The sequence below is a fragment of the Micropterus salmoides genome, unplaced genomic scaffold (genome assembly GCF_014851395.1).
Source record: "Micropterus salmoides isolate LMB-PRFRI ecotype aquatic unplaced genomic scaffold, ASM1485139v1 Ms_hic_scaffold_16, whole genome shotgun sequence".
Classification (NCBI taxonomy): domain Eukaryota; kingdom Metazoa; phylum Chordata; class Actinopteri; order Centrarchiformes; family Centrarchidae; genus Micropterus; species Micropterus salmoides.
The window spans coordinates 11,803,482-11,825,918 of NW_024040707.1; the positions used below are offsets into that span (position 1 = coordinate 11,803,482).

The 22,437-nt window shown below is 40.3% G+C and overlaps 1 protein-coding gene across 1 annotated transcript in view; it reads left to right on the forward strand.

Annotated features, from left to right (window-relative positions):
* The first annotated feature begins 2,584 nt into the window (after positions 1 to 2,584).
* Positions 2,585 to 22,437, forward strand: part of LOC119905282 (acid-sensing ion channel 1A-like) — a 49,137-nt gene continuing 29,284 nt past the window's right edge. The window contains exons 1-2 of the mRNA XM_038722147.1: positions 2,585 to 3,696; positions 9,399 to 9,594. Of these exons, the coding sequence (XP_038578075.1) occupies positions 3,251 to 3,696; positions 9,399 to 9,594 (642 nt within the window). The 5' untranslated portion in view covers positions 2,585 to 3,250. The remainder of the gene's footprint in view (positions 3,697 to 9,398; positions 9,595 to 22,437) is intronic.

The window sequence follows — 22,437 nt, forward strand, 5'->3', positions numbered from 1 at the left end:
GGTCTCTGCGATATCATTACAACTGTTTGTTACCCTACAGCCGTGGTGGAGGATGTATTTAGATCATTCACTACTCATCATTATACAACACAACACAACACAACACAATATCACACGGTCATGTGTCTAAAACTTTACATCATACATATATCAAATGTCATGCACATTTCTGCATTAGTTATAGCTGTTTATGCTGGATTTGAGAGAAGAACAGCCCCTGGGCACAGTGGCGAATGTAGTAAGACTTTTAATGTCACGGATAAAAATCTTTTTTCATACTGGTGCATTTAAGATTTCAAACTAATGCAACTTTCATGACAAGTAATAAATATTTTGTCATATTAACAAAGCTTGATTCAGCCTCGTTGCACAGCCACATCCATTCCCCATCCAGCTGGGGACTAAATGTCATTGTTTATTCATGATCCAATCTAAACACAGCACATATCATTATTTTCCTTTGTGGTAATTGATAATGACTTTGTTTTGGAGAGTAGCTGTTCAGAAAACCCTTACCCCCTCCCGCTTCTAATAGGGTACTAGGGCTCATAATCAGAGTATGTGTGGTGAAGTCAGACCCTCTCCTTTCAAATATTTTTCACTCTTTATCAAATTCAAGTCTGATTTGAATTAATTCAGAATGTTGAATGCTGATTTTTTGTCTTAGTCCTGAAATATTTTTATTCTGGTTCAACCATGTAAAGCACTTTGTGACTTTTGTTTTTGAAAAGTGCTGTATTTTTTAAAAAGTGTGTATTTTTTATTATTATTGTAAGGGAATAAGATAAAACGCTGTTTGCATGTTATTAAACTTTCATGACATATACACTACAAAAACAGACAGCACTACAGTGTACTGTACAAAATTACTATTCTACATGATCTGCAAAAAAAATGTAACTGAAACAATTAGTTAAGTAATTGATTAGTTGAAAGTAAAAATGTATCTGCAATACTGATCGGATTAATCATTTAAGTCTTCTGCTGACAGCTTCTTAAATGTGAAGATTTTTTTTTCTTCTATAACAGTAAACTGGTTAACTTTAAGGTTTAGTCTGTTGGTTGGACAAAAAAAGCTGTTTAAATATGTTAATTTGTGCTCCGGGAAGCTGGGATGGCCATTTTTCACTTTTAATTTCATGGACCAAATTTAATAGATCTTTTTAGACATTTAATAAACCAAACAATTAATTAAGCAAATAATCAGATTAAATTAACTGTAAGTGGCAGCCCTATTAAAAATATAAGATGAGATCTATTTTAATAATGCAATGGTAATAATGAGAAACATAGAAGAAAACAGATTAAATAAAAATCAAATAGAAGAGACAGACTTTGAAGGAGCACAGTGCAGTTTCATGTGTTGTTTTTCACTCGGGCTATTAAATGATGATCTGAAATACTTGATTCAATGGGGATATAATTAAAATAAATACTAAATTATGTATTTGAGTTTTATTTCATGTTTATACTGTGGGACCTTTTTACTGTCAGTCTTTTTACTCTGGGTTACCAGGTTTGCCTAGGTCCACCAGTGACTGGTATAGTGGTCACTCAGACTGTGTTTCGTTAAAGGGCACATGAAGTTCAGTTTACTCATAAGTCTTCTGAAGCTCTGAAGGGAGCTTTTCCAAAAGAGAAATTAACCCTGATGATGTCATAATGATGTCATCAGGGTTGAACTCAGAGACTACAGAGCTTGAGGAACTGAAATGGGGTAGGGTAGCCTATAGGGTGTGAAAGACGCAGGTCTTTACCACGCTGCAGGGTGAAACCAGACCTTCCTGGTTAGTTCCAGAAGTTCAAAAAGCTCATTCAAAATCACTTTTGGTTTTATGGATATGCACGAAACCAAGTTACAATGACATAAGCACCCGCACTGTAAAATTTTCCTGTGAGTTGTAGTTTTTGTATGTTCACAAAGTAACCATTGTTTAACTTGTTAAAATCACAAAAGCAGCATTTCCAATAGCAACTTCTGTATATTAGATATACAGATAAACAGTTTTTCTTCTGATTTTTTTCAGAAAGGCCAATGAAATTAATACTGAATGAGAGATGCACTGAGTTATGGAAATGGGACAGAGGCTAGCCCCAACATGACATCATGACTTACAGTAGGTTCAAGTTGCATTCTGGGAAATGTAGGAAATCCAGCATTTTTTAAGCTTGCCTCAAAATTGGAAGACTACAAGTCAGGATATGTCTGTCTCTGCTGCTTCAGTTTTGACCTTTATTTTATTAATCTGCCCAACTTTATGGAAGTGCAATACTAAATTGCTGTATCCTACCCCTTTAATGTCCTGCTCAATTTAACACTGTTTAGATAACAAAAAACGTTGACATTAACATGTCATGGTGTTGGTTTTTGGATTGTTTAATGCGCTACCCATCTTTTTCCTCTTTACTCCATAAAGATGCTTTACAAACAGGACGTTTTAAGTCCTACCTACCACATAGCCTACTTCTCTCTCTCTCTCTCTCTTTTCTCTCTCTCTCTCTCTCTCTCTCTCTCTCTGGCTGCGGTCCTGTGTGGTGAAGATGTGAAACTAACTCACAGGTGAACAGCAGAGCGTCAGTCCGCTCTCCTCTCCTCTCCTTTCCCCTCCTCTCCTCTCCTCTCCCGTCTGCTGCCAGGCAGACACAAACGAGAGCGGAGGAAAGCTCACGACTCACCGCCGACCAGAAGAACTAACCGTCTGACTCCCAAACCCCGTTTTTCAGATTCCCGAGCAGAAAAAAATCTCCGGAGTTGACCTGAAAATCTGCGGATTGAAGAGGACAAGCGTAAAGCCGAGCTACAAAGGAACTCTTAATAAATGAGCTGAAGTGTCAAAAGGATTTCTTTCTCTTTTCGGTTTACTCTTGTTGGCGTGCAGGAATGATGCGTGCTTCACTGGACTTATAACCGACCAGGCTGATGAAACACTTTGTTAACCCATTTTTTCCTTTGCTTTACTGCAACCCACTGAACCCGCAAAACATCACTGTGCTGTGGTGATGGACCTTCGTGTTGACATCTTGGTTACGCACGCTTTTGAGTCGCCCTGATTTATTGCTTATGTGAAATGCATTACTTCTGCTCGCAATTCCTGCTCGTCTGACTTTTTATTAAAGAGCGGCAGATGCTCAAAATGTCTTTCCATCAGTCTGCATAAGGGATGGCGACCAAACTGCACCAAATCCGAGAGTGGCTATCTACACCTTTGCACCTGTTCGGGTGGATAACGACAGTTTGTGCCACAGGTGAATGAACATCGGCTCAGGTTTGCGAGTGTTTTTAAGCTGTTTTCTGACTCTGGTAATCAAGCTCGAGCTTTGTTGCACAGTGACAATGGATCTCAAAGTAGATACCGAAGAAATAGACGCAAATCAACCTCCACCCATAGAAGTTTTTGCGCACAGCTCGACGCTGCACGGGATCTCTCACATTTTCACGTACGAGCGGTTCTGCATCAAGCGCTGTCTGTGGGTCGTGTTTTTCTTGGGCTCTCTGACCTTCTTGCTGTACGTGTGCGTGGACCGGATCCACTTCTACCTCGAGTACCCGCACGTCACCAAACTGGATGAGGTGACGACCCCGATCATGACGTTCCCCGCGGTCACCTTTTGCAACCTGAACGCGTTCCGCTTCAGCCGGGTGACGCGCAATGACCTTTACCACGCAGGGGAGCTGCTAGCCCTGCTCAACCAGAGGTAATCAGTAATCACCAGGATAATAAGCATGTTTTCTTTTATTTGGCTTTTATTTATTCTTTGTCATCTGGATTTTATATATCAAATAACTCATTCATAGAAACTTTCCATCCTTTCCACCTGTCATAATACACAAATAAGTTGTAAATTGCAAATGTCAGTGGTGGAATATAACTAACTACTTAAGTACAAACTTGAGGTACATGTACTGTCCTTCAGTATTCCCATTATATGCCACTTTATACTATACTTCACTACAATTCAGCTGTCATTCATTCATTTGTCAGCTGCAGTTATTAGATACTATATGAAGATTTAAATAGGTAGGCCTACAAAACAATCTAAAATGTAAAAAATTACAAAGTAACAGTAAAATGCTTATACGTTATTGCAACACTCAAAGGGGCCAATTTCTGCCTTTTTTTATAATTTAAGTACTACATTTTGCTAATAATCCTTTATTGTGCAAAATGCAGGATGTTTACTTGTACATTTTTGCATGTACATGTACTTTTACAGTCTTCCTTTATTTAAGTAAATGATATGAATAGCCTACTTCTTCCACCACTGGCAGTTGCATCTTACCCATCCAAAAGGCTCTAATAGTTTTTACCTTGTTGAGTCATTCAGTGCTTGGAGAGCAAGGCTTGTCAGGCTTGAATTAACTGAAGCATTATAATCAGAGAACACCAGCCGTCTTGTCGGTGCAGCTGAAAGCTCTGGATACTGTAGCTGGCAACAGCACATACTGTAAGCACATGAGGAATCGATGCAGAGAGTCTGCTTCCTTTGATTACAAGTGAAATGGCAGAGTGTTCTGGGTATTTTTGTCATTTATATGTTTAAATCCTTATGTCTCTGAAACTTCAACAGAGCTGCAAAGAAACTCCACTCCTGCATACTAAATCCACTTTTTTTCTGAGCTGTCAAAGATTTTGCTCCTCTGGGTAGGGAAAAAACGAACAGTTCTGAATGAGTAGCACATTTTCAGTGATTAAGATCATGCACGGGGCTGTCCAAGACGCACAGAAAGAAGAAAGATCTCACAGAGAGAAAGAGAGAGAGAGAGACTGTGACTAAGACTGGATTTGAAAGCTGTGTGGTGAACATGTTGCTTTCCCTGTGGTGTTGTAATTTTGTTCCAAATGCCAACACAGGCAGCGATAATGAAACAAATCAGCCAGACCGTGTCATTCACTGTAACTTAGAAGAGGATGACCACTGTCTGTCATCTGAGTGATCAAAAGCATTTTTTGAAAAGTGTAAAAACTCACAGCTCAAAGGGTGTGAAACCTCTGACAGGCTGTCAGTGAAAGAGATCAAGGACAAGGATACAGTGCTAAAGGCCTCTGGTGACTTTACTTTTATGTGGGTATACAGCCAAATTCTACCCTAAATCTTTAATGAAGATCCCAAACTAAACACCAAAATATGCATTTTTTTTCCGCGACGCCTGCGTATGACTGATAATCAAAAATTTTAATTTGGATTTTATTTTTATTTTTTACATGAATCCATCTGCTAATCTCACATTTCCAGGCACCGGTTCACAGGGAAGCGTTCTCAAACTTGGAGACCAAAGTATAAAGGGGGCTGATTTTCCTGCTAAGTTTCCTTCTTCATGCACTCATCTCTACTCTTACTCTGTGCTCATTATCCTGCCTCCCTTGGCAAGGTAGAGAGGCGATGAATGGCACACTTAGCTGTTACACCCCTGGCCAGAAATGAAAGTGCTTGGGGCCTGAAATCCATTTGAGGCAGTTCTCCGCCCACTTCCCGTGTTTGGAGTCACTGGCGTGGGAAATGTCTTGTGGCGTGATATTTAAGCAGCACACATGCTGAAGTGTCGGCCTTCGCCGATCTTGTCAGATTGGTCTTATGGGATTTTATCTCATAAGTGCCTTCTTGGCAGGTTTGTCCACTACACAAACAGTGGAGAGCGAGAGCCTCTCCTCAATTAAGTTCTCTTTCAATCAAACAAAAACACTCTGCCATAATGGGGCTCACGCTAATCTTAATGTCACAAAAAATTTACTAATTTTTAAACCTGAATGAGGCTAGTTTTTGATTTAATGTTTGGAAGATTTCAATTAGTATGTAAATTGTCCCTTTGCCCTACACAAGGATTACTGCACCTAGTTCCAAGGTTTAAATGAAATGTAATAGGGTTATGTGTATGTATGTTGCTGTAATTACACACCGTACATTACTGGCTCCAGTGAATCTCATTCTCATTCATGCAATAAAAACACATGCGGTGTATCAATAAGATCAATAAAAGACCATATTCACATATAAGAGTGGCTACATTCATTTGAGACATTTCTAAAAAGGCATTTTATTTGAGGCAGTGTTCTGAGAAAAAAAAACTCCAAGCAATCTGCTCTTTGGTGAGTCCATTAAAATGGTGACATTTTTAATAATAGCACAGTGGGGGATCACAGCGAGGGTAGAGAGTTGGTGCATTTACAGCTATTCTGCTCTCTTTTAATACAAGGCAGCATGGTCAGGTTTTTGTGTGCTCCATTAAATGAAAGAAAATTTCCCAGTGCCCCGACAATGCTGTGTGTGATGTGGGTTATTGGCTACTAGACTATGACTGGTGGTACAGACTAAATGAAATATCACAGAAATGTAAATGAATACCGAGCTATCAATAATGTGGTGATATCTTGGGCTTAGCTACGGAGATGTTAACATGCAAGAAAATCATTGATAAATTACGATTAGTGAGACATTTAGTATTCATTTCATTGAACAAGCTAATAAACATTGTATCACTTCACCATAATCTGCTATATGCTCACAATGACAATGTAAATGTTTACCATGTTTACCATCTTAGTTTAGCATGTTAGCATGCTAACATTTGCTAATTAGCTTAAAGCGGCTATAATCTAAATTCTTTTCAATGGATCACAATCTGATAATGTGAAAGGGGTCACTCATTTATGAACCTACAGATACTTATCAACCGAATCTGCACTCGGAATTTACAGCTTTAAAGAGAGGCTCTGCTCATTGTTGAGCCGCAACTTCACTGTAGGGTTCCCTCTCACCACTCTGAGTGTCGTTATCAGCTGCAGCAGGCAGCTGTTAACAGTGAAAATATCCTAAAAATCACCCTGCACTACCTGCCCAGCACTTAATGGCAGATAGACCCAGTTACCTACTAGAGTCCCTTTTCCACTGCATGGTACCAGCTTGACTCACCTCAACTGTCTCTACTCGCGTTTTTGTGGTTTTCCATTGCTACTGGGTACTTTTTGTATCACCTCCGTCAAGGTTCCAAGCGAGCTGAGGCGATACTAAAATGTGACGTGAAAACACAGCAGACTACTGATTGGTCAGAGAGAATCGTCACTATTCACCGCTTCATCATTGCACGTGCCAGACAGAGGCCAGCAACAGAAAGTTTTATGTTTTACAGTTTTCATAAGTTATTTCATCACTAAATCCACTTCTGAGAAGTTTTGAGGTGAGAAATAAACTGTGTCGATTTTTTACGGAAAGTGATGACGGAAAAATGTGCTTGAAAGTTTTCGGAGTTGAGGAGCTCCACAAGTGGCGGTGGGGGAAGTCTTTTGCAACCCGTGGGAGGAGCTCGAGGCCGGCCAGCCGCCCGCTCACAGAGCCCTCTAGTCCTACTGTCACACAGACCGCTGCAGGATCAACGGCAGAGGAAAACGCAGCTGGAAGGTTTTCATACCGCTTATCTGTCTTTACATTCTGAGTGATGTTCAAACGTTTTAACTTAAATCAAGAGACAGCTGTTTGTGGGTCGCTGGTGTGTGTGTCGCATTGAACATTACATCGCGGCAGTTGTGTGTGGTGTTGCTATGACGACTAGCTTCACTGAGGGTTACTATCTCTCTACTATCTGCAATGGAAAATGGAGGACGACCAAACCGAGTCGAGTAGAGTGGAGTCGAGTTGAGCTGGTACCATAGACTGTATATAAAAAGGCTGGTACTGGTAATGGAAAAACGGCATAGCTGGTGAAATTAGTGGAGGATTTCTCCCTCAGGAATTGGTGGAGACCAAAGACAGAGCTAAAAGAGAGTGTATATTGGACTTGAAACACAACTCCCACTGAATGAAAATGTTGCTCTGTAATTGCCCTTTCAGACATAAAGTGATGTGTGTTGTGCTAGCCGCTGGGTATATACTGTATATTGCCTACCTACAACAAGCTTCCTGACTTAAAACACGCCTGACATGACTACTTAAATGGAAATATGTTTGATGTCTCTGTATGAATACAAACTTTTGTCATGACACACGATATTAACTGTTAACTGTTCCTGTTCATGCTTGGCTGGATGGCCTAACCCCACACGCATGCGCAAAACAGATCCGGCAGGCGGCACGAATCGGCCAACCACAGTGTCTGCACCAAATCTCAATGTTAACCTCATAGTGGCGCTGGTGGAAAAGTCAACTTATTAGAAGACATTGTCTAGGTTTTTTTCATCGTCATAAGATTTTTGTCAGGATAATGGTGCTTTCAGACCAAACGCGAATTTATTCCTCGCAACGCTTTCCTCGTGTGAGTACAATCGCTGCAAGTGTTCATACACAACGCAAGTAGGCGATTAGAACCCGCGGAAATTTGCTCGAGTTGGAAATTTTCAACTCACGTGAAGGCCTTCGCGTTGCCTTCGCATCGCTGGCACCACCCCCTTCACGTCGCTTCACGCCGCCCAACATAAAATCGCGGCTCTACGCATCTTTGCATTGACTTTGTATGTAAACTCACCGCAACAAACGCTCGCTTCGCTTTTGGTCTGAAAGCACAGTAAGCGAAAACTTCAACATGCAAAAAACCTGCAATCCATCAAGTAGTTGCCGAGATACTTCAGCCTGGACCAAAGAGGTGGACTGACATCCCTAAACACGGTAAAAATCTGATAAAAAACAATAAATTAACATAAAGAAGGACATCTAATGCTGTTCTCATGTACTCTTATGGAGTTTGATCAACGTAAAGCACACCTTATTTCATGTAAATCTCTCTTTCTTGTGTATTGGAAAAAAGTGACGGGCAGAATTAACTGACTTAGGCAAAAATAATGAGCAGAGATACTGATAAGGAGTGAATTCATTCAAAGTCAAAAGTAACATGATTCCTCAAAAAAACTCTTTCAGAATTCCCTTTCTTCTTGCCATACATTTAATATTTTAGTCAGACTTTCTTTTAAGGGGGACTATCAGTCACTTTCAGAATTCTCATGGCCAAAACTATCCAATAAACACAAACACATTTTCTCCAAGCTTAAATCCAGATAACTGAGACTCGAGTTGAAGTGTTGCCTGGAGCTGCTGCATAGACAGCGAATGGAAGACTGGCTTTATGTGTACGTACAGCTCTTGTCTGAACTTTATTATGTACTGTACAATAAACCGTTACACTCTGGTAGTGCTATCAGTTCAGAGCCAGAAAAAGCCAACGAAAAACCATCTTGTACATTTTCAGTCTCTTTTGATGGATTCATGATTGTATACTTTGTAGACTCATAAACCTTTCCTGAAGTGTGCAAAGAATGTTGAAATTCACTTTTTATGGAGTCTACTTTATCATCAGGCAGTGATTATTCTGTGACGGCGTTTAACAGAAATTCATCAATCCATACCAAACTAACTAAACTTTGAAATGTGTGAAATATTTCCTTGACCTCTTTCTTTTCTGTCTGTTTTTCCAGGTATGAGATCAGGGACATACATCTTGTGGAGGAAAGCGTTTTGGAGAGCCTAAAGGTAAAGGCAGATTTCCATAATTTCAAGCCGCGACCCTTCAACATGCGGGAATTCTACGACCGCACCGGTCACGACATCAACGACATGCTGCTCTCCTGCCACTTTCACGGCACCGAGTGCAGAGCGGAGGACTTCAAAGTGGTAAGTTGTCTCCCAAGACGATTTGATCTGATCATGAATAAAGGAAAGTGATATTATTTGTTTATGTTATTGTCAAGAAATCCCTTTAAAACATACTGAAACCAACACTGAATCGATCCTGTTGTCTGTGAAGCCAAAGGCTGCTATAGTGTTTCCTCTTATTGCTTGATACGCTAAGTTACACTCTTTTTATTTACTGTTAGTGATTTAAGAAATCCATCCCGTTATAACAGTTACAAACATTTGAAAGTTTGTATTCCACTTAGAAAAAGGAAGCTAGTTAGCCTATCTTACTAACGTTAGCACTGATTTCCACTAGGCGCTACTTTTTGTTCATGTTATTTCAACACCTGCTGAGCCATTAACAGCTCCTGTAAACTCACAGTGTTGTGTTCATCCCGCATTACACTAGCTAGCATTAGCTGTCTCACTTTCATGAATTCAGTTGAGGTGTATTGAATTGACTCATGGAGTATAACTCTGGGACGATGCCGGTTAAATGCCTGTGCGACCACTGGAATTGAATCCGCCTGAAATGAACACACTATTTAATCCACTTTTAGTAATGTTTGCTAAAAATGATTGTGCCTGTGAAATTATTACCTATATTTTTTTTTGTCCTATATCTAAAGACTTTTGTCTTCAGTAGGAACAAATTAGTTTGGGGTTGAGTTCCATAGAAGTATTGTGAGACAGATTAACATATTGTTAGTTTTGGTCTTTTCATGGGATTTTAGTTTTATTACAATAATAAAAATATAGAATATAACTAGAATTTATCCTTTAAAGTGAATGTGTTTTTTGAAACATACAGTGCATTTTATTTGGTGTCAGTATAGTAGAGTGCAGACAACACACACTATAAATCATAGGATTATCTATTTATACTGAGTTAAAGTATAATGAACTCCCCACAGCAAAGAAAGAGCGAACCTCTGAGTGAACTGAAGGAAAAAACAAGTAGTTTTCTGACCTGAGGACACCTGCTATATGGTTTTTGTGTTCGTGCTGCTGGTTTAAATCAAAACCTTCTCTGGTGTGAATTTGTAACAGTTACATATATGTCTTTTATTCCCACAAGTACACACAGACATTGACAATACAAAGTCAGATTTACACTTCTATGATTGATGCACTTTGTCTTTCTTTTATGATGATAACGTTGGGGTGTGTTGATACCAGTCTGTGTATAAAATATGTTTTCAAATCTGTGCCGACAAGTCCTTGTTAAAATTTATGATCAGACATTGTTTTGAGCTTTTTATTTATTTACTTGAACCCCCACAGCTCCGTGTAAATGTTGATATCTACCTTTTCATCTTTTTATTGTTCTCATTTTTTACTTCAAAACAAGCCTGTACAGAAATATCCTTTGAAATTAAACCCTTGTGGAGAAGAGATGTGGAATAATGCAGTGGAGCTGGACAGAGAAATGTGTTTAAATAGTCCACTGACATGTGCGACTGACTGATGCTCAAGTAAGTTTTCCTGCAGCAAACAGCAGAGCTCCCTGGCTATAATGTCTCTGCCATAAAACCCTGCTGTTGCTGCTGGCGCACCCAGACGCTGTTGCCAACGGGTCGCTGGCATCGGACGTGGTTTTTAATTTGGAGCTGAACATTGATCATTCCAAACACAGCAGCCTCACGGAATAGATTGGATTAAGTTTTATGGTACTTTTTCTCCCCCAAGAAGATTCCCATTTATCTTCAGTGAACATCTGTGAAGGAAGTTGCAGATCCTCTTCAACATATTATCCATTAAGTGATCAATAACATGCATCTGTGCCGTGTGTGGTAGAATCAAAGAGTTCTTACCTCGATTTAACCAGGAGAGTTGAGTTATTTGTGTGGTGGGGGAACATTGATACACACATTTATACACAATGACACCAAAAAGGAGCTCTGCATGACGCCACTTACTGCAGCATCTGCACTGAAGTACCTTCGAAGTGATATTCTGCTTATGGCCAATTTTCCTATTTTTCCTACTAACCCAGTAAGGGACTTACTGGAAGCCTCTTTCATGTCTCTGCATGCAGTTTGAAGTGAGATTAGTTCAGAATATGACAGTTATTAGATGTTTCATGTAGCGTATAGCAGCTCTGATGTATTTAGATTTATTTACAATGGTTCCTTTATTATATATATATTTTTGGGGCTTTTTTGCCTTTATTTCCTGATAGGACTGCTAAGAGACCGTAAATGTGGGAGAAGGGGGGGGGGGGCATGCAGCAAAGGGCCACGGGTTGGACTCAAACCTGGGCCACTGCAGCTAGGATTCAACCTCCTTACATGGGATGCGCACTCTAGCCACGAGCTAACCGGCACCCCACAATGGCTCATTTTAAAATTTAGAATTAAATTCAGGATTCTTATAATCACTTTTACAGCTCTTCATGGCCAGGCACCTGCCTACATTAGCAAGCTTCCCTATCACTTAGGTCACTAGTGTTGTCTGATCAGGGCTTGTTGGTTGTAGCTCACAGCAGGCTAAAAACGAAAGGCAACTCCTGCTTCAAGATTGTGGCTCCTAAACTTTGGAACTCATGCGAATGCCTTTAAAAGCAGAAAGCTTGCCTTTATTTACTTATTTTATTTTTGTTTGTTACACCAATTAGTCTGTAATATATGCCAAAGTCCCAACATCGCAAATCACATTTCTGCCTGAAAGGGGCTTTGCAATACATTCAGCATACGACCCCTTCTATCCTCAGACCCTCGATTCAATGACTTTTGCTTTTGTCTTTTATTGTGAACTTGGCTCTTTGTGATCTGCTCTAGAAAGCTGCTATATAAATAAACTTTACTTTCTTAATTACTCTGATTGAAGGTAAGGAAATACACATTTTATAGTGCTTCTTATAGTCAAGATGTTATGTGTAGGTACAGTTCATGTCCATATTAATGAGTCACAATTCTGCCTCAGTAAGCCCTGCGGAGTAGAGGTGTTCAGTACATACAATGAATCCTCAAAGTGAACTGATTATACTTATCCATTGTTACTAAAAGAATCAGTAGCAGTGGGTGAGGGTTATTATTTTAAAAGGACTTTATCTACCTCTAGACTGTTTCTTGAACTGCTTTAACATGTTCATTATTATTATTTTATCTTATCCTATCCCAATGAGAATAGCATTACACAGATTTTAAAATGGCAGCAAAGAGAGCAGTGGTATCAGAATTGGTATCAGGAGAAAAGAAGTCATTTCAGTGCATTAGTATTAAGTAGGGTAGCATTTATTATTATTTATGAGAAATAGTTTATTTATCCAATTTGTATAACATCTAATAATGTATAAATGTGTGGACCTGCTGCCCTTCTCCACTTGCTGTGACACTGGGCTGATGTAAACTGGATATAAATCTGGAGTAATTTGTCATTAGAGCTGCCATCCATTTATTGAGAAGTTTACATGTGTATTTTGGCACCTTTGAGCACACAGAAGTGTAGTTATAGGCTTTTTTCTGTTGTCCAAATTCCCCAACTGATGACGAAAACTTGCACTGCCAGGTCAATTTGACTTACAATCGAAAATTGGAATATGTGTTTATTATTTCAACATGTGATATCGGAGAGGATTATAATACAGAGAGCATGCATGGCTCCAGCTCTACTCTGCCAAATACTTAAATTCTTCTCAGGGGAGGAACAGACACAGTGTGACTAACAGCCAAGACCAGTTCTCATTCATGCTAATCATGAAGATGGAACATCTCCAAGGTCTTCAGCTTATCTACCATATAGCCGGAGCCTCCTCACACAAAGTATGCCAAGTGTGAAGGTCCCTGAGGCCCCCTCAGGTTCTTTAACAATGACAATGCATAAATCATACATTTCTTCATATCCAATTATTTTTCTTCCACGCCAACCAAATGGTCCCTTGAACTGAAAGGTGAAGATTGTTGTTCTGTGGTACTTTAATGATGCAGCAGTTGTTGGCTAAGCAGAGAGCCCTTCTCCTAAACCCAAACATTGCATCATGATTTTTGCCTGATAGGATTCAAGACAACCTCCAATTGTGAGCACATGTGTGCTAACATTTTAGTTAGTGCTGCCTCAATGATTTATTTCAGCACTGGAATATGAAATGCACACATATTAAGCATGTAAATAGTTGTTTAGTGTGTGTGTGTGTGTGTGTGTGTGTGTGTGTGTGTGTGTGTGTGTGTGTGTGTGGTCCTAACATCCACTCTAGCATCTTAATGACCTTTCTGGGATTTTTCTGGTCATTTCTCTAATTTTAGGGGGATGGATAAAATATGTAGTAGTTAATTTATGTAGCTCACAAGTCCAAGACTGTTTCTTAAACTGCCCTCCACCTCCTCCTCTCAGTTCTCCACTGTGTCTGATAGAGCAATTTCTCTTCTCTTTGAAGAGATGAGGTGCTCAGGAAATTGCATCTGACCAGAACATAGTGGCAGCAGAGAGGTGTTTCCCCTGGAGAGGTTTAAGGCCTTTATTTCTCTCCTCTCAATTTCCCTTTGTTATCTACATCACCGCACAGCTCCAGAAAACTGGAAAATGCACTTCCTTTGAAGACTGTCTTTGATGCATTGCATTGTTAATCTGTGCATTGTTTCATTGCAAAGTGTCTGATGAATAAGGAAAGATGTATATCCCAACTGACTGTTCTTTGTGAAAGATCAAAAGAAACAAAAAGAGGCTGATAGGAAACTATTTCAGGCCGTCTGTGATAAGAATGCAGTCCTCAACTGAATTGACAAGATCATTTTTTTCCAATAAATAATTCTCTAAGAATGTGGAAAACAAAAGATTGATTGAACTGTAAGATGCCTCGATGGTAGACTTTTCCAATTCATGGCACATATAGAACATTGACAATATCTAGTCATCAGCTAATATTTCCTCCTTTGCTGAAGTAGTGTTCAATAATGTGCCAGTGTGATGAACAGTGGCCCTAAAAAGGGAATTAGATAAGTATTTGTTTGAACTTTTGTTCATATAAGAGATTTTACATTTGAGTAGAATTAAAAACCGACTTTTCCTTCTAAGGAGTTGTTATTCTTCCTAACAAAATGTATTACCCTGCAATAATGGTTTTTTTTGGCCATTTGGGGGCAGAGGAAACAGGTTGTGAACACAACATTGACATATCAATGCTTTTTAAATTGATACGCTGTGTACGAAAACTCATAAGAGAGCAGTGAGAGTGAACCAAAACAATAAAGTTGCGGACCGGACAGTTAAGCAATAAGATAAGATAAGCCTTTATTGGTTACTCAGTTATTGCACAGCACAAGGACAGAAATACGTACAGATAAGTAGAGAAAGTAAAACATTTTAATAAGAGGTATGTAAAACTAAAAAAGAATAGACATATAAATCGAAACTATACGAGAGCAGGTAAAGACAATCAGTCGTATTTTGGGAAATTTGCTTTCTGGCAGAGACTTAGACAAAAAGGTTAATATCACTCTCATGTCTGTATGCTAAATGTGAATCTACAGCCAGGAGACAGTTAGCTTAGCTTACTAAAGACATCCCATTTGGCCTTGTGCCTCACTTTGCACCATTTAACTAGCAAAAGGGGAGGTGGACACTGCCTGAATGCACTTGCGCCATGCACTTTAGACCATGCGTTAAAAATCATTTAAATATCAGAATCAGAAATACTTTATTGATCCCAGAGGGGAAATTCTAAATAGGACCCTATATCATTTGTTTAACATGTAAGCTGTGTGTATCAGTCTTCTCATCTTACTCGCCAGAAAGCAAAATCCACATTATTATACTTACCACATTATACTTGATTACAGCTTCAAAGCAAGAGAGGCAGAGTCATTCTGCTAATTGCAGATGTTGTGTTTACCATAATTTTTTTACAATACATGCAGTGAAAAGGAAGGCCAATCAGACTCATGAAAAACGTTATTGTATTCCCTCGCTTAGAGAAGCACTTTGAGAAACGGATAAATGGCTCCAGCACTTATTATGGAGGTATCAAAAGCACCCAGCGCTCCCTCTCTGCTCCTCCACATTTGAAGAGAATCATCTCTGCTAATTGGACTCAGAGGCATTTTTGAAGTAGACAGCAAACTGTGCTAATTTAGTAGTCCACCAGTGAACTCCAATAAAGGAGAACAGTGCGAGAGTCCCACTCTGACGAACAACTTCCCTTGGTCTGATGCTTGGCCCTTTTTTGTTTGTCAAACTCAGACTTTGACAGCTCTACCCGGGGAATGATGTGCGTTTGCGAGCTCCCAGCACACTGCTGTGGTGACAGTTGTGTTATAATTTCTGTACTTTCATCGCTGCTGTCATGTCTCAAGAAGGCAACATGCATTGTGGATTTTGTAGACAAATTGTAAAACATGCCGAGCCTCAGAGAAGAGACAGCTTGGTGGTGCTTTTATCATTTGCAAGCTGTGCATCTGTAAATATATTAAGAAAACCTGTTTAAGAAAAAAGTTATATAAACCTTAAAAGACCATTTCTGCATGTTTTAGCCTGTTCGCTATAAACCCTGCATATCTTAATTACATCACTAACAACCATTTATCAATGCATTGCAGTTTTAAAAGCAGTCACTGCTCACAGATGCATAATCCATCAGGGACAAAGTAACTTTGACAATAAATAAATACATAAAGGTGGCTAAACATTTGCAGTGATAAATTACCTTTCTCAAGCAAGTCTGAAGTTTCAGCTAGTCGATTTTCAAACTGTGCTGGCATGAACTGAATCCAATGGCTGTGTGTAAGGTAGGAAATCTACAATGTATGGTATGCTTTGGAAAATGGTCAGCAGGAATGAAAAACAGACTCTTTAGGAAACATACAAAACCACCACTGTGCTCCCTTGAAATCCCAAATACAGTTTATAGCAATGTGATGTTTTCATCGGAGTGCAGAATTGCAGTTGCAAATGCATCCAATGCGATTTTCATGTCTGATTTCCAGTTGGACTGCTGTAAAGCTTGTGTAGTGCTATTCTTTAGCCCCAACCCGAACTCTCTAAAAGCAACCCAGAGGGTGACAATGAGCTCAGATTTCTCTGACATCTCTGGCCATGCTGGGAGCTGGAAAAGAACCAGACCAGCCAATCTTTCCCTTGGCAAGAATATACATAGGCTTGCAGTTCCTCAGGGTTTTGTGGCCTGAAGCGACAAAGACGAAGCGCAGCCACCATACACACCGCCCAGCAACTTGTCGGTCAGCACAGCTGCACTCCACATCCTTGCTCCTGAACCTGTCACATCCTCCTGCGCTGAGCTAGCAAGTTATGTCACCTCTTGGTCACAGTGTTTATCCTTTCCTTTCTTAAGCAGTTTTCTGCATTCCTCCTTCATCTCAACCCCTGTGCAGTGCATCCCTCACATTAACCCTCATGGGCATGACAATCCTCATTATGTTTTCATGTCATGCTCTCTCCTCTCTCTTTCTCCTTTTCCCTCCTGCACTCTTATACCCTTTCCTTTGTTCTCTTTGCTCCCATGACATCCCTCCTTTTCACTCCCAGATTTAGGAGCCATGGGTTTAAAAAAAAAAACAAGAGCAAAAAAATCTTGATGAGAGGATAGGTAAGAACAGAGTTAAGAACATAGGGAAACACTTAAACAGCTTATTTAATGTATTCCCACAGCAGCACTGTGATAAACACATGAACACACTTAAAGGATTAAATTAATATTTGCCCCACAGTGCTGAACGAGGGGTATTTCGTGCTGACCACCTCCAAAGACTGATTGAGGGGAAAAGTAACCGCATTACCCAGATGAGCAGGTGAATACTCAGGGCTCATAACAGAGAGTAATCCTGCACGAAAGTCATGCGTCAGCAGTGAGACTACCAAACACAGCAGGAGAGTTCAAGTGAAACTTTATCGAGCGTATTTTAAAACTGAAGCTTTAACGCTCACCTCCCTCCCATCCCCGCCGATTAAATCCTAGTATATCGTCATGCATGCAACTTTAATGCCATGTTAAATCACAAACCAGTCTCCCTCATGTCACTTCTGTCACAATTCCTGGCAGAGAAAAAGAACCAAAAGCAGATCTCTGCAAGGTTACACAGTTTATTGAACAAGGGAATTGTGCTGGGAACTTTGGCCGGAGAGGGGGGTTCTTTCCTTGATCCAAGGCAGGGAAAACAGAGAGGCTGCTGGCGGGCTTACGGACAGAGCAGACTGGGAAATGGCCCAGGCGGCTTGGCAGGCAAGGTGTTTCTGGTTGAGTGGCAAAAGCAGAGGATAAAACGGGTTTTAGTCTTCACAAACAAACAGATCAGAGAGGCTGGTGCGTGACAAGACATATGCATTGCTTCACAACAACCCAGCATAGACCAGATGTCTGAACCTCTCCTAAAAAGCTGTGGCAGATTGCAGATGCTGGTCAGGTGTGCTGATGAGGATGAGGTTCAGGTGTGAGAGGAGCCCACAGCAGACATGCCCTGAGATCCCAGGCAGGAGAGAGAGAAAGAGAGATATCACAAACAAAGACAGACGAACAAAAACACACCACGCTCCCAGCACGCAATCGTAACACAAAAACAGTCAAACACCCACACATACAGGAGTCACAGCCAGGGACTTGTGACAACTTCATTCAAATGTAACACAAATTTGAAACAAATTCCCAGAAAATCTGAAAAAAAGGGTCTGAATGCATGTTTCATCCATTACAGTTGTGCAAATATTAGGAGGGGGTTGGGCAAGGCTGGACTGATAATCTGGCATACCGGGTAAATGCCCGGTGGGGGCGTAACTTAAATTATTTATAGGCCTGTAACTGTTTTAAAAAATCGGTTAATGACTGGCCCATTGGGTAATCTTCTATACTGATAAAGGGCTGGCCCAATCACATCTCTTACTGGCCTCCTTCCCCCTCTGCACTCTGTTTCTCACTTTACGTGCCAAAAAAAAAGGTCTTCAGACGGAGGGCACCAAATGCGCGAAAATAACCGACAAGTTTGCTACCAGGGCTGCAGTAGCTTCAACATCAGCTGCAGTGCCCGACGTAGAGCAGGTACAGGGACTTGAACAAGTAAAGGAGAACCGTGGCCACTTCCAGGCAGAGATGAGGTGTGACAGCGGAGCAGATTGACAAAGTGACAGGGCCGAGGGAGAGAGAGCAGGAGGAGAGTGGAGGTGAAGCAGCAAGCATAGCTCAACCTGTAGGGAGGGAGCAGGGGACATGTACCCACTACTTTTTGAAAGCATTTGTTAAAAATATTCTGAAAAATAGCTTGCACCAAGAAATGTTAATTAACAAATACAAATGCTGTGGAAAAAGGTTCATTTGCACAGTAAGCCTGCAATGCAATGTCAATCTAGAAGAAAACTGTGTGTTGTCCAAAAAAGTAATTTAAGCTTAAAAAAAGCTACTGATTACTGCATTATATTCTATTATATTTTTATATTCTGAATTGTAACCCACCACCTAATTTCTGTGCTTCCTTTAATTAAAGAAATCCCCCATAAATTAGTGAAGAAAACAGGTGGGCCACCTGGGCCAAAAATGCCAGGGCTGATTATTTGTCCCAGTCCAGCCCTGGGGTTGGGCTCATAAAGATAAGCATTCATATCATTTCATTTGGGCCAAATGAAAGGATTGGCTGGGCTTACTACAAGCCTGCAACAGCCACAGGATCTTTTCACTGTTTTCAGGGCATTTGATTTATTGATTGCTGTTGGGATGTAAAGAGAATTTCAACAAATATAATAACAAATTCTAAAACACACAACCTACCCTAGCTTTAAGTCATATGCCTCAGGTACATCATGATTTAATAGCTAAGCCTGTTTCCCGGGCACTTTTTTATTGATACACAAACTTTTCCACCTGAATTTTATTCCCACCTGAATTGTTTTGTGTTTTTCATGCTCAGATTAAAAATGTGCATAGAAACAGCTTGGGGGCAAGCTCCCTCCCTTTCTCCATATCTGTCTCTTAATCGCTTACTTTGATTCCCCCATATTGCAGAGTCCCCTTGGGACCAGAGAAACTGACCCTTAGAGGTTTTATTAAGACGACTAAGGGGTTATTCAGAGCATCATTAAGTGCAAGTAAAAGAGAAGGATGGATGGAACAAACAAGGAGGGGTACAATTTTGCCACAAGGGAGCCAGAGACTAAGATTTGCTTTCACAAGAGTCGTGGCCAGATTGATCATCTGCGATCAATGAGCTTCAAAACATCACCAGTTGTTTTAGCATACTGATAGCCTAATCATTCCTTTCAATGCTTTAACTGAAACACCCACTTTAATAACCCCAAACAAATCTGCTCATCTTAAAGCCCCAAGATATCGTATCCCATGTTGTTAAAGGGCGGACAGCCACACAGCGTCTCCATGACTCCAGCTGGTTTCTAGATAGATCAGTAATGCTGCTCAAGCACGCTCTATTTGCCCCGGCCTGAGAGGAGGAAACGCTTTTTATGAAGACATTTTGGACCGGGGAAGAAGAAGCACAGCGGGGCTGAAAATAGCCTTGGCTGCACTGCTCTGCACATGGTTTATTTATCCTGAGGATTAGTGCAGGTGACTTGAGGGCCGGGCTCTGTGTGGGCTAGAGACAGGCTGGCAAACGGCTAGCTGTGACTCAGACTGCCGGACGGAGTTTAGGAGGCCCTCCGAGCGCCTCTGAACTCACCTGACCCCGGGATCAGGCTAATTGTGTGCTTCCAGAGGTTGTCAGGGAGACACAAATGCCTATGTTCGATGTGACAGAAGCTGCATAGTCAGTGGTGCACAGTAACGAAGTTCTCAAGTACTGTACTTAAGTATATTTTATGCTACTTTATATTATTCCACTACAATTTAAAGGGAAATATAGTACTTTACTCCACTGCATTTATCTGACAGCTACATTTACTTGTTACTTTTCAGATTGTGATTTTACATTAAAATACAATGTGCTGTTTAAGATTAAACCCTTCATTCCCAACTTTTTCAGATTGTGGCCCCTTATGAAAAAGCATTGTTACTTGGGACTCCTTGTTATATTTCTGTCGTATTGGGAACCACTGAATTAAACTACCTAATTGTATATTAAGTACTTAAAACTAGCTCCACCTACAACACTTACACATTGATGCATGATGCATCAGTATTAACAATCTTATAGTGTAATATATAATAATATTTCGGTCACGGGGCCATTTGTCTGACAATTCTGTATTTTTATAATTTATTACTCCAATAAAAACTAAATTAAATTAAATTTAGACTTTTGATAGTTTAAGTATATTTTGTTGATGATTCTTCTGTACTTTTAATAAAGTAAAAGATGTGAGTATTTGGGTTTATTTTTAGGTGGATCAGGATGGTTAAATGTTGATGTGCAGGCAGTTATTGTTTAAACTCACTGTCGTTTATGTCAAATTCAGGTTTCCACGGTCACCATGTTGGACTGAATTACAATCAAAAGACTTTTTCACTTGACATAACGATGCAGATATGAAAACATGACATATTTGATTTGGATATTTCACTCACAGTATGAATGTGATATTGCTTTGATGAAGTGCGTTAACCCTCAGAAGCAGAATATAAAAGATATCGTTAAACAGAGAGGAAAAAATTAAGCAACGCAAGAGGAATTTAAGAGGAGCATTAGGAACATTTTGTGGTTAAAATAGGTTATCCGCTCAGATGCACAGGAATGCACACACACACACACACACAGCAATTCCTAATAATCCTGCATTGTGAGGGAACATGCTCTGTAAACACAACTGAATGATAGCAGGCAAACACTAAAACCTGTAAACAATCAAATAATCCTGCCATAGTACAAACAGCGCTGACAGAGACACAAACATACAGAGGAGGAGAGCGAGGCAGCTGCTGGGGTTTCACTCAGCTTAATCTGTCTTTCAGAAGAACCTGCTTTTATGCCCTTTTTTTCCCTTTTGTGTAAACAGCTCAAAAACTGTGTGCATACAGACGGGGGCTCAGTGTGTTACCAGGTCGGAGAAATGGACGCAGGGCAGGACAAAGTGAGAAAAGACAGATGGGAGCAGTTGTAGTGACAGGTGAGGATGTAGACTTTAGTCACTGTAGGTGTGAAAATGAACGGTGCAGAAATGACCGAGGCAAGGACAAATGGATGAAAGAAAGGGGAGCGAAGACAAGAAAATGAGCTGGAGGCATGTTATTTAGAACAAAAATGAGGGTTATAATGAGGTGGTTTTGAATGGAAGGATAAAGAAAGATAGGAACACAGAGGGAAAAAGGAAGGCTCTCTCTGCATGTCTTACTCTGACAGTGCTATAATGAGGCATTTATTTTAATATGCAGGCAGGTCCTGCCCAAACTCTGCTCATATATTTTTTTTCATTGTCTGATGGAAAACTATTGGGAAAATAGGAGATTTTAATGTCTAGCTAGTATGGTACACGTGCACATATGCAACACACACGGAAACACAAACCTACACACAGATGAAGTTCTGTTGCAGGTGGCAGTGGTATTCACAACAATAATAATACCAGCAGCCTCTGGGAAAAACTGCCGGGAGACTGATTAGTACTTCTTGGATGTGCCTTTGCACTTTTATATCACCCTCAGACTGGTATTTCCACCACAGTTACTGGGCTAATCAGTTAATGAGTGATGATTTTGGTTTGGTCTGCAGCCTGAGTTTAGGCAACATTTCTTTCTGTTGTTTTCCCTTTGTATTGTGTCCATGGAAAATAACGGCACGTCAGGGGAAATAAGAGGCTGGAGTTCACTGGCCCATGTGTGTGGATGCGGTGTATTGTTGATTTGTTGAGACCTTGGCTCCTCTGGATGCTGTACTTTTTGAAAAGATTAGCATTATGACATGTTGTGGTTAGCGCAATACAATGCAGACTGAAAGGAGAGTTGTGGAGGCAGAG